Raw genomic sequence first — 12,062 nt, 5'->3', positions numbered from 1 at the left:
TCCAGGCTCCAAGCTGTCAGCACAGAGCCCAATGCGGGGCTTGAGAACCTGTCAACCGTGAGATCATGACCTGATCCGAAGTCGGACGCTCAACTGACTGAGCCACCCTGGCACCCCTCAGATAGTTATTCTATTTTTAATTTTTTGAGGAACCTCCATACTGTTTTCCACAGTGGTTGTACAAATTTACATTCCCACTAATAGGTCATGAGGATTCCTCATACTCCACATCCTTGCCAACACTTGTTATTTCTTATCTTTTTGATTCTAGCCATTCATTCTGACAGGTGTGAAGTGATACATTATGTGGTTTTGATTTGCATTACCCTGATGATGAGTAATGTTGAACATCTTTTCTGTGTCTTCTTTACAAAAATGTCAAGCCCTCTCCACATTTTTTAATTGGATTGTTTGGGTGTTTGGTGTTGAGTTGCACAAGTTCTTTATATATTTTGGATATATATATATATATATATATATAGGTATATATAGGTATATATATATATATATATGAATGAAAAATTTTCTTATTAGATATATTGTATGCAACTATCTTCTCCCATTCAGTCAATAGGTTGTCTTTTTGTTTTGTTTTTGCCTTTTTGTTTTGTTGATGATTTCCTTTGCTGTGCAGAAAGCTTTTTATTTTGGTGTAGCCCCAATAGTTTATGTTTACTTTTGTGTTTGCTTTTGTTTCCCTTACCTTAGAAGACATATCTAGAAAAAATGTTGGTACAACTATTGTCAGAGAAATTACTGTCTGTGCCCTCTTCTAGGATTTTTATGGTTTCAGGTGTCCCATTTAGGTCTTTAATTCATTTTGACGTTTTGTGTGTGTGTTTGTGTGTGTGTGTGTGTGTGTGTGTGTGTGTGTGTGTGTGTGTGTGGTTTAAGTGGTTCAGTTTCATTTTTTTGCATGTAGCTGTACAGTTTTCCCACCACCATTTATTGAAGAGACCGTCTTTTCCCCATTGTATATCCTTGTCTCCTTTGTCATAGATTAAATGGCTATATAATAATGGGTTTATTTCTGGAGTTTCTATTCTGGGGTTCCATTAATTGTATGTCTATTTTTTTTGCCTGTACCAAACTGTTTTGATTACTACAGCTTTGTAGTGTGTATCTTCAAATCTGGCATTGTGATACCTCCTGCTTTGTTCTTCCTTTTCAGTATTGCTTTGGCTCAAGCTAGTATTTCTAACTAAAATTTAAAAATATATATATATTTTCTTAAATACAGGCTAGTGGCTAAAAATCATAAGGTGTCTGTTGAATATGTTTATGAAGCCTGGCACATTTGGAATATAATTATTAAATTAGTTATTTTTTTTAAGATTTTATTTTTAAGTAATCTCCACACCCAGTGTGGGACTCAAACTCACAACCCCGAGATCAAGAGTCACATGCTCTACCAATTGAGCTAGCCAGGTGCCCCTAAATTAGTTCTTTGTTTAGGTGATTATATGTGATATTCATGTGTTCAAATATATAGGAATAATAGTTGTTCTTTATATCTATACAAATATTAGTTAACTGCTTCAGCAGGCCATATTCTAGTGAAAGGTTTTTAAGACCGGTGACCAAAAGGAGAAGAACAAAAAAACAAAAAGAGTGGGCTTATAGGAATAGCTTGTTGAAAGGATTTGAAGAACAAACTAAAGTTACATAAGAATGCAATCGGGATGGCAAGGATGGTTCATGCAGAAGAGTAATTCTGTTGGAATGATACCCTGACTTTATAGGGGAGCCACTCATTCTGTTACTGGAGCAGTTTTAGTTAGTTCTTTCTGCCAAGGATGTTGGGAGATGTGTAGAGGAAAGTAGAGCATGACTTGGCTGCAGTGAGAGTACCAAACCAGGTCCAGGGTCTCTTCTTACTGTGAATGGAAAGAGCAGTAAAGAGCTCCACATTGGAAAGTGCTCTGCAGAACAACCCGTTACTCTCAAGGTAATTTTACAGGACCTACAGCACATTTTATTGTAATTATTTATTATTATTATTATTATTATTATTATTATTATTATTATTATTTTTAGAGTGCATATGTGGTGAGGGAAGGGCAAAGAAAGAAAGAGAAAGAGAGAAAATGAGAATCTTAAGCAGGCTCCACACTCAGCACAGAGCCTGATTGATGCAGGGCTCAATCCATGACCCTGGGAGCATGAGCTGAATTCAAGAGTCGAATGCTCAACTGGCTGAACTACCCAGGTGCCTCTACAGAACATTTTAAAACCTACTTAAAAAAAAATTTTTTTTTAACGTTTAATTATTTTTGAGACAGAGACAGAGCATGAACGGGGGAGGGCCAGAGAGAGAGGGAGACACAGAATCTGAAACAGGCTCCAGGCTCTGAGCGGTCAGCACAGAGCCCGACGCGGGGCTTGAACTCACGGACCACGAGATCATGACCTGAGCCGAAGTCGGACACTTAACCGACTGAGCCACCCAGGCGCCCCTAAAACCTACTTTTAAAAAAATCTGGGGCGCCTGGGTGGCTTGGTCGGTTAAGCGTCCGACTTCGGCTCAGGTCATGATCTCACGGTCCGTGAGTTCGAGCCCCGCGTCGGGCTCTGTGCTGACAGCTCATAACCTGGAGCCTGTTTCAGATTCTGTGTCTCCCTCTCTCTCTGGCCCTCCCCCGTTCATGCTCTGTCTCTCTCTGTCTCAAAAATAAATAAACGTTAAAAAAAATTAAAAAAAAAAACCTATAAATATTCAAGTAGCACTAAGATAACTTTTATAGAAACTTCAAAGCTCTTTCAAATCGAAATGTGTATCTTCTCTGTAGGTACTGATAATGAATGATCTTGAAGTTGGATTCTTAAGAGATAATAGCAAGTATAGAACAGTGTTCATAGTGTCTGTAGTATTAGTAAAAATATGTGTGTGTATGCAAATGTGTTTCGATACATATGTACAAAATATCATGGGAAGATTACAATAAAAAACAACTGTGATTGTCTCTATGGAAGGAAACCAAGTGATGGGTGACTGTTAAAAGTAACTAGTACTTTGTTGGTATCTGGAGTTACTCAGTAGTTTTAATAGATGTCTCTGGATCAGAGCTTCTTAACATTTCAAGCGTCATCACATGGCTTTTAGAAATAATCTGGCAATATAAAAAACAACTCATTTTTCACTCTCTAATAAGCCCTATGTCTTAAAAGTCACATTTGTTTTCAGATGGTATATGAAAAGGCAGCTTCTCCCCTTCCCAATTTATATCCCTGGAAAATAATCACATATGGTTCTGAAACTAGCTGTTAGGATTCGAGCACCTTTTAATCAGCTATATCTAGGACTCCTGCCATACATTCCTAAGCTAATTAAACAAGAGATTCAGAGCTGTCCTTCCCCTTTTAAGAGTGGTTTGCAGAACCTTTTCTTTTTTCTCTTTCTCCTCTGTTTGCCACACAAAAGCTGATTCCCATGTAGCTGTGGGAGGCTCACTGCCTTATCAACTAAGCATTGAATCTCTTGTGGTATGGATAGAAAATCATTTATCCTCAAAGTAAGAAAATGACTTTGAAATTCTAAGGTAATTTTTTCACTAGTACACCATTCAACTGTTGGTTTCTGAGAGTTTCTCAAAATGTACATTTTATAAGTTGTATTTGTTATAAACAACTTCCCTAAGCATTATATAGAAATAATCAGTATAAGTTACTATAAATTGCTTTTCAGAGATAGTTTGAGAACAGGTTTGTTCAGAATTTAGCTAGTTAAAGGATATGCCCTTATGCTGTCCTATATCTTAAAGTATTTGAGTACATGCTGTGAAAGTTGTCTCTTGTTTTTGGTTTGTTTTATTGTCATAAAACAGAAAGAAGAAGGAAAGCTTCAAGGACAGCTTAACAAGTCTGATTCTAACCAGTATATTAGGGAACTGAAAGATCAGATAGCAGAGCTGAATCATGAGGTAAGTGATCAAAATTTTGATCTTCACATATTTCTTTCTTCCTTCCTCTGTATTGTAACAACACTGTATTACTGGTTGTGACAGACTCTTTCCTGATAAATATTTTCTGTGAATCCCTGATTATAATTAAATAATAATATTTTAGAAAATTTTCTTCTTTTTACCAAAATTTGTTCTATTCCAATATTGAGGATTAATTTTCCTTAAGCCTTTTTATGGTGATCTAAAATGCTTAATTAATATTTGCATGGCAAATATTTTTTTTTAGTGTAATCTGAAAACCTTTGATAGTTTGTCTAGGTGTCAAAGTTACTTCAATTGAAGTTTTCTTTACACCTATAGAATAATTAGCGTTATTTACCGTTGTAGATAGAGGGAAGTCTTTTCACTTTTGTCTTCTTACTCCTTTCATGGTGGTATTACTGAGATTGCAAAAAAAGGATACTTGCCTAATATCAGTTAACAGATTTCTTAGTACCTAAACACTTTTTAAACTGGCACTACCTTGAATCTGTGAAATTTAACTCATGAAATTTTCAGATAGTATTATTAAGAACTCTACTAAGTAATTTAAATTAATGTGCTTTGATTAGAGAGATACTTTTTGTTAATGTGGCTTTAGGTCAATTTCCTTGTTTTTTATTATTTTCTAATGGTAACTATTTATCTAAACATGAATACAGAAGCTTGTGTCTTACCTTGAATTATTTGTACAGTAAGGTTTATTCACAGAGATAAGATTTGAATGGGTTATATAAACCTTATTTGTTAAGAAAGAAATTCATTTTGCCCACTAAATTAATTTAAACCTCAAAGGAAAAAGTTTGGACATTACTCTTTCCTGGTATTACATCCTTCAGTTAAAGTCTGAGTGTTTTGGGTAATACCTCCTGGAGGTAATCAATCTAAGTAAATTCTGAATGAAGAAACAAAACATTAACAAAGTTGATAAATCTTAGATGTGGTTTAATTTAACTTGTCCTGAAATTTGAGTGGTTATTCCGGTCATTTGCAACCATGATAGCATTTGAGGGATTCAGGATTATGAATAATCTTTACTTATTTGTTTGTGTGCTTTTTTTATAATCTGTTCTGATCTAAGCTATGTGTGAAAGAACAAGTTACAGATAAGATGTTCTAGAAAGTCTTATTGTTTTGAGAACCGTAGGAATTATTCCTTGTATTGAAAAGTTTTTCTCAAAGGAAATTTTGTCTAGAATAAAGGATTCTTCCCCTTATAATTTTGACTTAGAGTGATAAGGAACCTTTAATGTTGGTAAATTAAGAAAACTGTATATGGATTGACTGTATTTCCAAGCATAGTCTGAAAATCACCCAGCAAACATTAATTTTGCATGTCATAATCCTTACCTAAAAATGCTGTTCTCCTCATCAGGACTGGGAAAAAACTGTTCACAAGAGGTTTTACTTTAATGTCATTTTTTATGTGTGGCCTGTGAAAAATAATCTTTCATCTTACACAAACATGGAAAGAAAATCACTAGAGTAGAATTTTCTACTGTTAAAGAGCTACATTGTATAAGTTAAAAACTAGAACAGCTTGTGGCGAGATGCTAATTTTGTATACTCATACTATTCAAAGTACACAGGTCCTGGGTTTAAGCAGGCCCCAGTGAGAAAACATGGTAGAGAAGAGGGTGAGTACAGTGTAGATGGGGACCACACAAGAATGCAGAGGTGAGAGTGACTGAGCATGGGTCTGGGAGTTTAGAGGCCAGACTCTTAAGAATTAAGAATTAATGTGGGTAAATTGTGGGAAATAAGGGTAGATTAAATAGAACCAGCTTATGGTGAATCTTCAAAGCTAGAAGAGATCAAATTTCCTAGATAAAGTGAAACCATTATAGATCTTTAGTTAGAGGTTCATTTTCATTATGTTTCCTGAGCAGATTTTAATACCTTCACCTGTTTCAAAGTTTTATAATTAAGGAACGGATAAATGAAAACAAGTGTAAGTTTAAACCGAGATAATAGTTGTAAGTACATTTGTTATACACATTACTATTTGTTGGACCAGCTTCTCAAGAGGGTTAAATAAGGAATCACTTTTTCATTCTAGTGATTTTTCATTCACAATGGGGGGGGGGTGCTTAACGAAAGTCAGTCTGATCTCTCCAACTTAACTTTTGCCTGTGTGCTAGAATTTGCCAGAATCTTTAGCTTTCAACATAAAAATTAACTTTCAATTATTAATATTATTGAACATGTGACTGTTGATACTTTCTTAGCTGATTTTTATACTTCTCAAAATGCTGAAGGAAATGTTGCAGATTGATCTTCCTAAAGGGATAGCAATTCTGTACTTGTTATAACAATTGTGATCACTTAACTTAGTTGGCTCTATGAAATAGTAGAGAGGATTAAGTGGGTTATTTTTTATGACTGAATATAGTGTTGATCTGTAAAAAAAAACATTAGTAGTTACTATTTATTGAGTACTCTCTATTGGTCAAGAATTGTGTCAGACAGTTCATATTTATAATTACTACCCTTCATAATTATCCCACATGATGGTGGTATTCTCAGTTGAATTAGATTAGAAAATATGTCATCAATATTTAAAAGTCTAAAGAAACTCAATTAATGACAATATTTTAACTGTGTTGTTCCTCCCTGACACATTATTTTGCATACATCCAATAAGTGAATTCTGTAAATGACCTAGCAGCAAGAGCTCCCTTTCTCTCCTTGTTAGCATTGCAAATGGAGATTTATCTTCACTTCTTGCAGTTTACTGTGATCCATCCAAATGCCTTCTCTGACTCACAACCCCTGCAGTTTCTACCATCACTACCTAATTTATGCTTTTAGTTTTACCTACTTCCCATAGAAATTTTTTAATTTGGAGACTCTTATACCCTACCAAGACCCTCAGAGAAACCACTGTGGAAATCCTTGATGCCCCAGATGTGGCAAGAGCCATGGTTAAATTCTCCCTTATCCCTACATCCTGTCCTCATACATAGAAAATACATACATACATACATACATACATACATAGAAAAGAACCTGGGTCCCAACTCAAGTGTGTTCCTTATTCCATCTTCCTTACCTCCTACGCTTCCATCCGTCTGTCATCACAGCTCCTACTAGGCACTAGGTTTACAACTAAAGATTAATTAAAGATTGAAACAACGCATATCCCTCAAGGGGCTCACAATCTAACAACAGAGATAGGTATTCAAATAAACAAATGGCAATACATAACGAAAAATATGGCATTTAGTAGTTACCATTTAATAGTCATTGTGTCAGACACTCCTAAATGTTATACTTACATTATTTCTTTTAATCTTCACAACATTCCTATGAAGTAAGTAGCATCATTATTATTCACATTTTACATGTAATAAAACTGAGGTTCTGGGGTATTAAATAACTCCCCATGGTCATATACGAATTAGTAATAGAAATAGGGTGTTAGTTCAGAGTATATGACTCTAAGCCCATTCGTGCACTTAACCGCCATATGCTATAGCCTGCTTTGAAACATACAGGAATAAAATAGTAACAGCATCTGGGGTGGGTTTTGAAAAATGAAATTTATCAGGCAGATTGGGCATCAGGAACACTTAAGTCAGATATATAAACCAAAATTGTAGTTTCTAGGAAATTTGAATAAGCCATGTACTTTTGCAACATAGGTCTGTCTTCTCATAGCTACTGATCACTAAAGACACAGAATACTTTCTGAATGCCAGGAAAGGGATCTAGAAGAAGGTAGAAGATTATTCTCATTTAGTAGCCAAAGAAAATATACTCAGGACTCATTTTAGGTGTAGACATACTGAGAAGTATAATCCTATGTCTCAGTCAAATTACCAGTTGACTAGCTTCCCTGGGTCCTTTGGAGCCTTGCTACCATTTACAGTGTTTTATAGGAAAATGCATGCTAAGCAGCTGATTTGAGAATGTTTTTGAATATGGATTATATATTTTCATTTGTTCTTGATGGTGATATATTCTTGTGGATGTTCTAGGAATAGGTAAATTTATTCCAGTCTAAAGATAGTTCATTTATTTTAAAAGTTAAATGTTTTCCAGTTAAACAGCTTTGCTGAATTTTTATGATGTCATAATAGTTTTAATGTACTTTATGTCCTTAAGATCTCATGAAAGTAATTCTAGTTATATTTGTTTAGTAGGTTTTCTACATAGAGCAAGTTTTCTCTTTTTTTTTAAATGCTTATTTATTTTTGAGGGGGAGAGAGAGAGAGAGACAGACAGAGCGCAGGCAGGGGAGGGGCAGAGAGAGAGGGAGACAGAGAATCTGAAGCAGGCTCCGGGCTCCTAGCTGTCCACACAGAGCCCTACTCCGAGCTCAAACTCACAAACCACCAGATCATGACCTGAGCCGAAGTTGGATGTTTAACCGACTTAGGCGCCCCCTTTCTAGTAATAGTTCGTAAACCAGGTGTAGATACTTGGGATGGTTATTTTAATCTTCACAATTATCCTGTAAAAATCATTATTCCCATTTTATAGCTGAGAGGCTAAATAACATGTCCACAGTCACATAACTAGTAAGTAGCAGAAGCTTGAATCAGGACTTTCAGTTGACTCCAATGCATTAAACTTAGAATGAAGTAGAACCAAAACAAACTATATATTTTTTTAAAAAAAGAAAAAACCTTCAAAGCATTTTTGTTGATCAATAAATACCCTGCGTTGTTCTACACATAATGAAGTGAATTTGTAAATGATGCAGAGTAGCAAACTTCAATTTTGTGAGACACAGAAAACTATAGGAGTGTAATATGGAGCCATGAATAAGACCCATGCAAAAATGCATACCACAGAATTATCAATATATTTCTTAATAAGTGGTCCTCAAACCAGGCTCTAAGGTTTTCAGCACTCAGCACCAAAAAAGGGGGAAATGTCACTTTAAACATTTCAGAGTGAATGTGTAATGAAAACAGACCAGTTGGTTAGGAGAGCCACAACTATTCCTTATGGTAAGACCAAACAACAATTTTTTCATTGTTTGTTCCTAAAGGAAACCTTCTAGTCTGATCAACTATGATAGACTAGCTATTATCCTTAACTTTCTATGATATAATGGGTTCATAATCATAAAAATTGAACAATTTAAAGAACAGGAACTCTTTATAAACTTTTGATAGAAGTATAACATGGAGGAAAGTACCCAGGTAACAAGTTTAAGTTTTTAATTTTTATATAAATGGCTTCTTATATGTTCTTCTGTGTCTTGCTGCTTTTGTTTAAAATTGTGAAATTCAACCATTGTTATTTTTAAATGTAGCTATAGATTGTTTAGTCTCATCACTGTATAATTTTCCTTTGTATAAATATACAGTTTATCTTTTCTGTTAGTGAACATTGAATTATTTCCAATTTGATCTTTTAACATTGCTGCAGTGAAGACAGTTCATATTGTTCCACATCCTCATCGACATGTAGGACTGTTGGTCTTTATCTAATTTTAGTCATTCTTTGCCTGTGAAGAAGTTTCTCGTATGGTTGGTTTTTTTTAATGTTTTTCTTTAACGTTTATTTATTTTTGACAGAGACAGAGCATGAATGGGGAAGGGCGGGGGGTGGGAGGCGGTGCTTCAGAATCTGAAGCAGGCTCCAGGTTCTGAGCTGTCATCACAGAGCTCAATGTGGGGCTCGAACCCATGAACCATGAGATCATGACCTGAGCCAGAGTCAGGTGCTTAACCGACTGAGCCACGCCAGGCGCCCCTCTCATTATGGTTTTAATGTGTACTTCCCTAATTACTAATAAATTGAGAAACTAATAAACTAATAAATTAATAAACTAATAAATTGAGAAACTTTCCCCCCAGCACCTAGAACAGTGTTGCCATATAGTTGGTACTTCACGAAAAAAAAAATTAATGAATAAATGATTACAACAAAAGGCTTTGCTAATAAGGTAACATACAAACTGTGATGGGAATGCTAAGAAGCTTCCTGATGTACAAAAATCAGTGAGAAGAACATTCTAGGCAGAAGAGAAAAAAATAGCAGAAAGATCTTAGAAGAAAATGTAATGGATTTTGTGAGAAATCATACTAATGTGGCTGGAGTATAGTAGAGGATGGGGGAAGAATGGTAGGAGATAAGATTAAAGAGGTAGTTGAGGTAAAATCCTATATAGTGCTTTATAAGCCAGGAAAAATGTTTGTGTTTTATTCTTGGTTCAGTGGGAAGCCTCTAGATGTTTTTGTTGTTGTTGTTGTTTTTGTTGTTTTAATTGTATTTGAGAGAGCGAGAGAGAAAGAAAGTGCAAGCAGAGAACGGGGCAGAGGGAGAGAGACAGAATCTCAAGCAGGCTCCATGCTCAGTGCAGAGCCCGACTTGGGGCTTGATCACATGACCATGAGATCATGACTTGAGCTGAAATCAAGAGTTGGACACTTGGGGCACCTGGGTGGCTCATTTGGTTAAGCATCTAGTTCTTGGTTTCAGCTCAGATCATGATCCTGTGATTCGTGGGTTCGAGCCCCACAATGGACTCTGTGCTGATAGCATGAGCCTGCTTGCGATTCTCTCTCTCTCTCTCTCTCTCCCTCCCTCCCTCCCTCCCTCCCTCCCTCCCTCTCCCTCTCTCTCTCTCTCCCTCTTTCTGCCTCTCCTCTGCTTATGCTCTCTCTTCTCTCTCAAAAATAAATTAAAAAAAAAAAGAGTTGGACACTTAACTGACTCAGCCACCCATGCACCCCAGCCTTTGGATGTTTTTGTTTTGTTTATTTATTTATTTTGAGAGAGAGAGTACAAGTAGGGGAAGATCAGAGAGAGAGGGAAAGGAGAGAATCCCAAGCAGGCTCCACAGTGACAGCATGGAGCCTGATGTGGGGCTGGAACTCATGAAGGGTGAGGTCATGACCTGAGATGAAACCAAGAGTCCCATACTTAACCGACTGAGCCACCCATGTGCCTGCCTTTGGATGGTTTTAAGCAAAGAGTGATGTGATCTGATTTGCCCTGCCTGCTGTATGGTGAATTGATTGTAGGAGAGCAAGAATAGAAACAGGAAAATGGAGGCTGTTAAAATAGTCTAGGTAAGAGCAAAGGTAGCTTAGAAGCATGGGAGAAATAGAATTGTTAGCAACATGAATATATTAGAGATATATTTTAGAGATTGAGAATTTGCTGATGGGTTATAGGAGGGACATAAGGTAAAATAGTGACTCCAGAGATTTTTGGCTTGCCAATTGGATGATTGGTGCCATTTACTTAGGTTGGGAAGGGTAGAAGATAAAGAACTCTGTTTTGTTTATATTAAGGTTGAGATTCCTGTTAAACATGAACATGAAAATAGTGAAGTGGGCTATGGATATGTGAATATGAGGTTCTAAAAAGAGGTTAGGGCTAAAAATAGGTAGTCACTGGAATGTTAATATTATTCATAGACAAAGAGAAGGGGGTCCAGGAGCAAGTTCATGGCACTCTTGACCTTTAAGATCAAGAGAGCCAGCAAAGGAGATCAAAATTACTGGTCAGTTGGGAGGGAAACTGGCAGCTGTGGATATAGAAGCCCCAGAAAGGAGACTTTTAAGAAGGGAACATTTCAACATAGTTATTTTAATTAGGTTTTAAACTTCCCTGGTCCTCTTGAAGAATGAATTTATTAAGAAAGATTTCTTCAGCATTTTTTTTTGTCATTTATCAGAGAATGATGGATGATTTATGAAAGAAGTTGACAGGAGGAATTGTCTGTCATTGAACAATTACTGAGCACCCCCCCCCCGCCACTTCCTGAAGAACTTAGAGAAATATAAGCTATTTTAGGATAAACCTGGCCAAAAAATAAAACACGATTATAGGATGCTGTAAATAATATACAACCCAGGTAGGTGAAACCAACTTTCATTTTAAGGATAGCCTTTGTGCTGGTTCCCAGTACACAGGTCTTCTGCCATCTTCCTGTCTTCTTTGTTGAGGAGGCTGTTTAAGTTATCATATGTTACAAGAATCTTCTTTTGTTTCTACTAGCCAAGTACAAAATTAGAAGTTTGAGTTAACAAATGGAAATCTAAACAAAGCCCATTCTGAAGTTTGGCTTAGAAAATGTTTTTACATAGAGGCCCCTGGATGCCTCAGTTGCTTAAGCATCTGATTCTTGATTTCAGGGTTATGATTTGAGCCCCA

General features: G+C 36.1%; 1 protein-coding gene across 17 annotated transcripts in view; it reads left to right on the top strand.

The window, feature by feature from the left end:
• Nucleotides 1-12,062, top strand: part of EVI5 (ecotropic viral integration site 5) — a 235,234-nt gene that overhangs the window by 201,513 nt on the left and 21,659 nt on the right. For 15 of the 17 annotated variants that reach the window (XM_042952838.1, XM_042952836.1, XM_042952839.1 and 12 more), the window contains one exon: nucleotides 3,825-3,920. The exons of 1 other annotated variant lie outside the window; for it this stretch is intronic. In XM_042952838.1, coding sequence (XP_042808772.1) covers nucleotides 3,825-3,920 — 96 coding nt within the window. Of the gene's footprint in view, nucleotides 1-3,824; nucleotides 3,921-11,583; nucleotides 11,620-12,062 lie in introns of those variants that run through there. One more of the 17 variants, XM_042952849.1, reaches the window with a different exon arrangement.

Source organism: Panthera leo, chromosome C1, assembly GCF_018350215.1.
Source record: "Panthera leo isolate Ple1 chromosome C1, P.leo_Ple1_pat1.1, whole genome shotgun sequence".
Lineage (NCBI taxonomy): Eukaryota > Metazoa > Chordata > Mammalia > Carnivora > Felidae > Panthera > Panthera leo.
The sequence above is the reverse complement of the archived record's forward strand: the minus strand, read 5'-3'. Positions and strand labels throughout refer to the sequence as shown.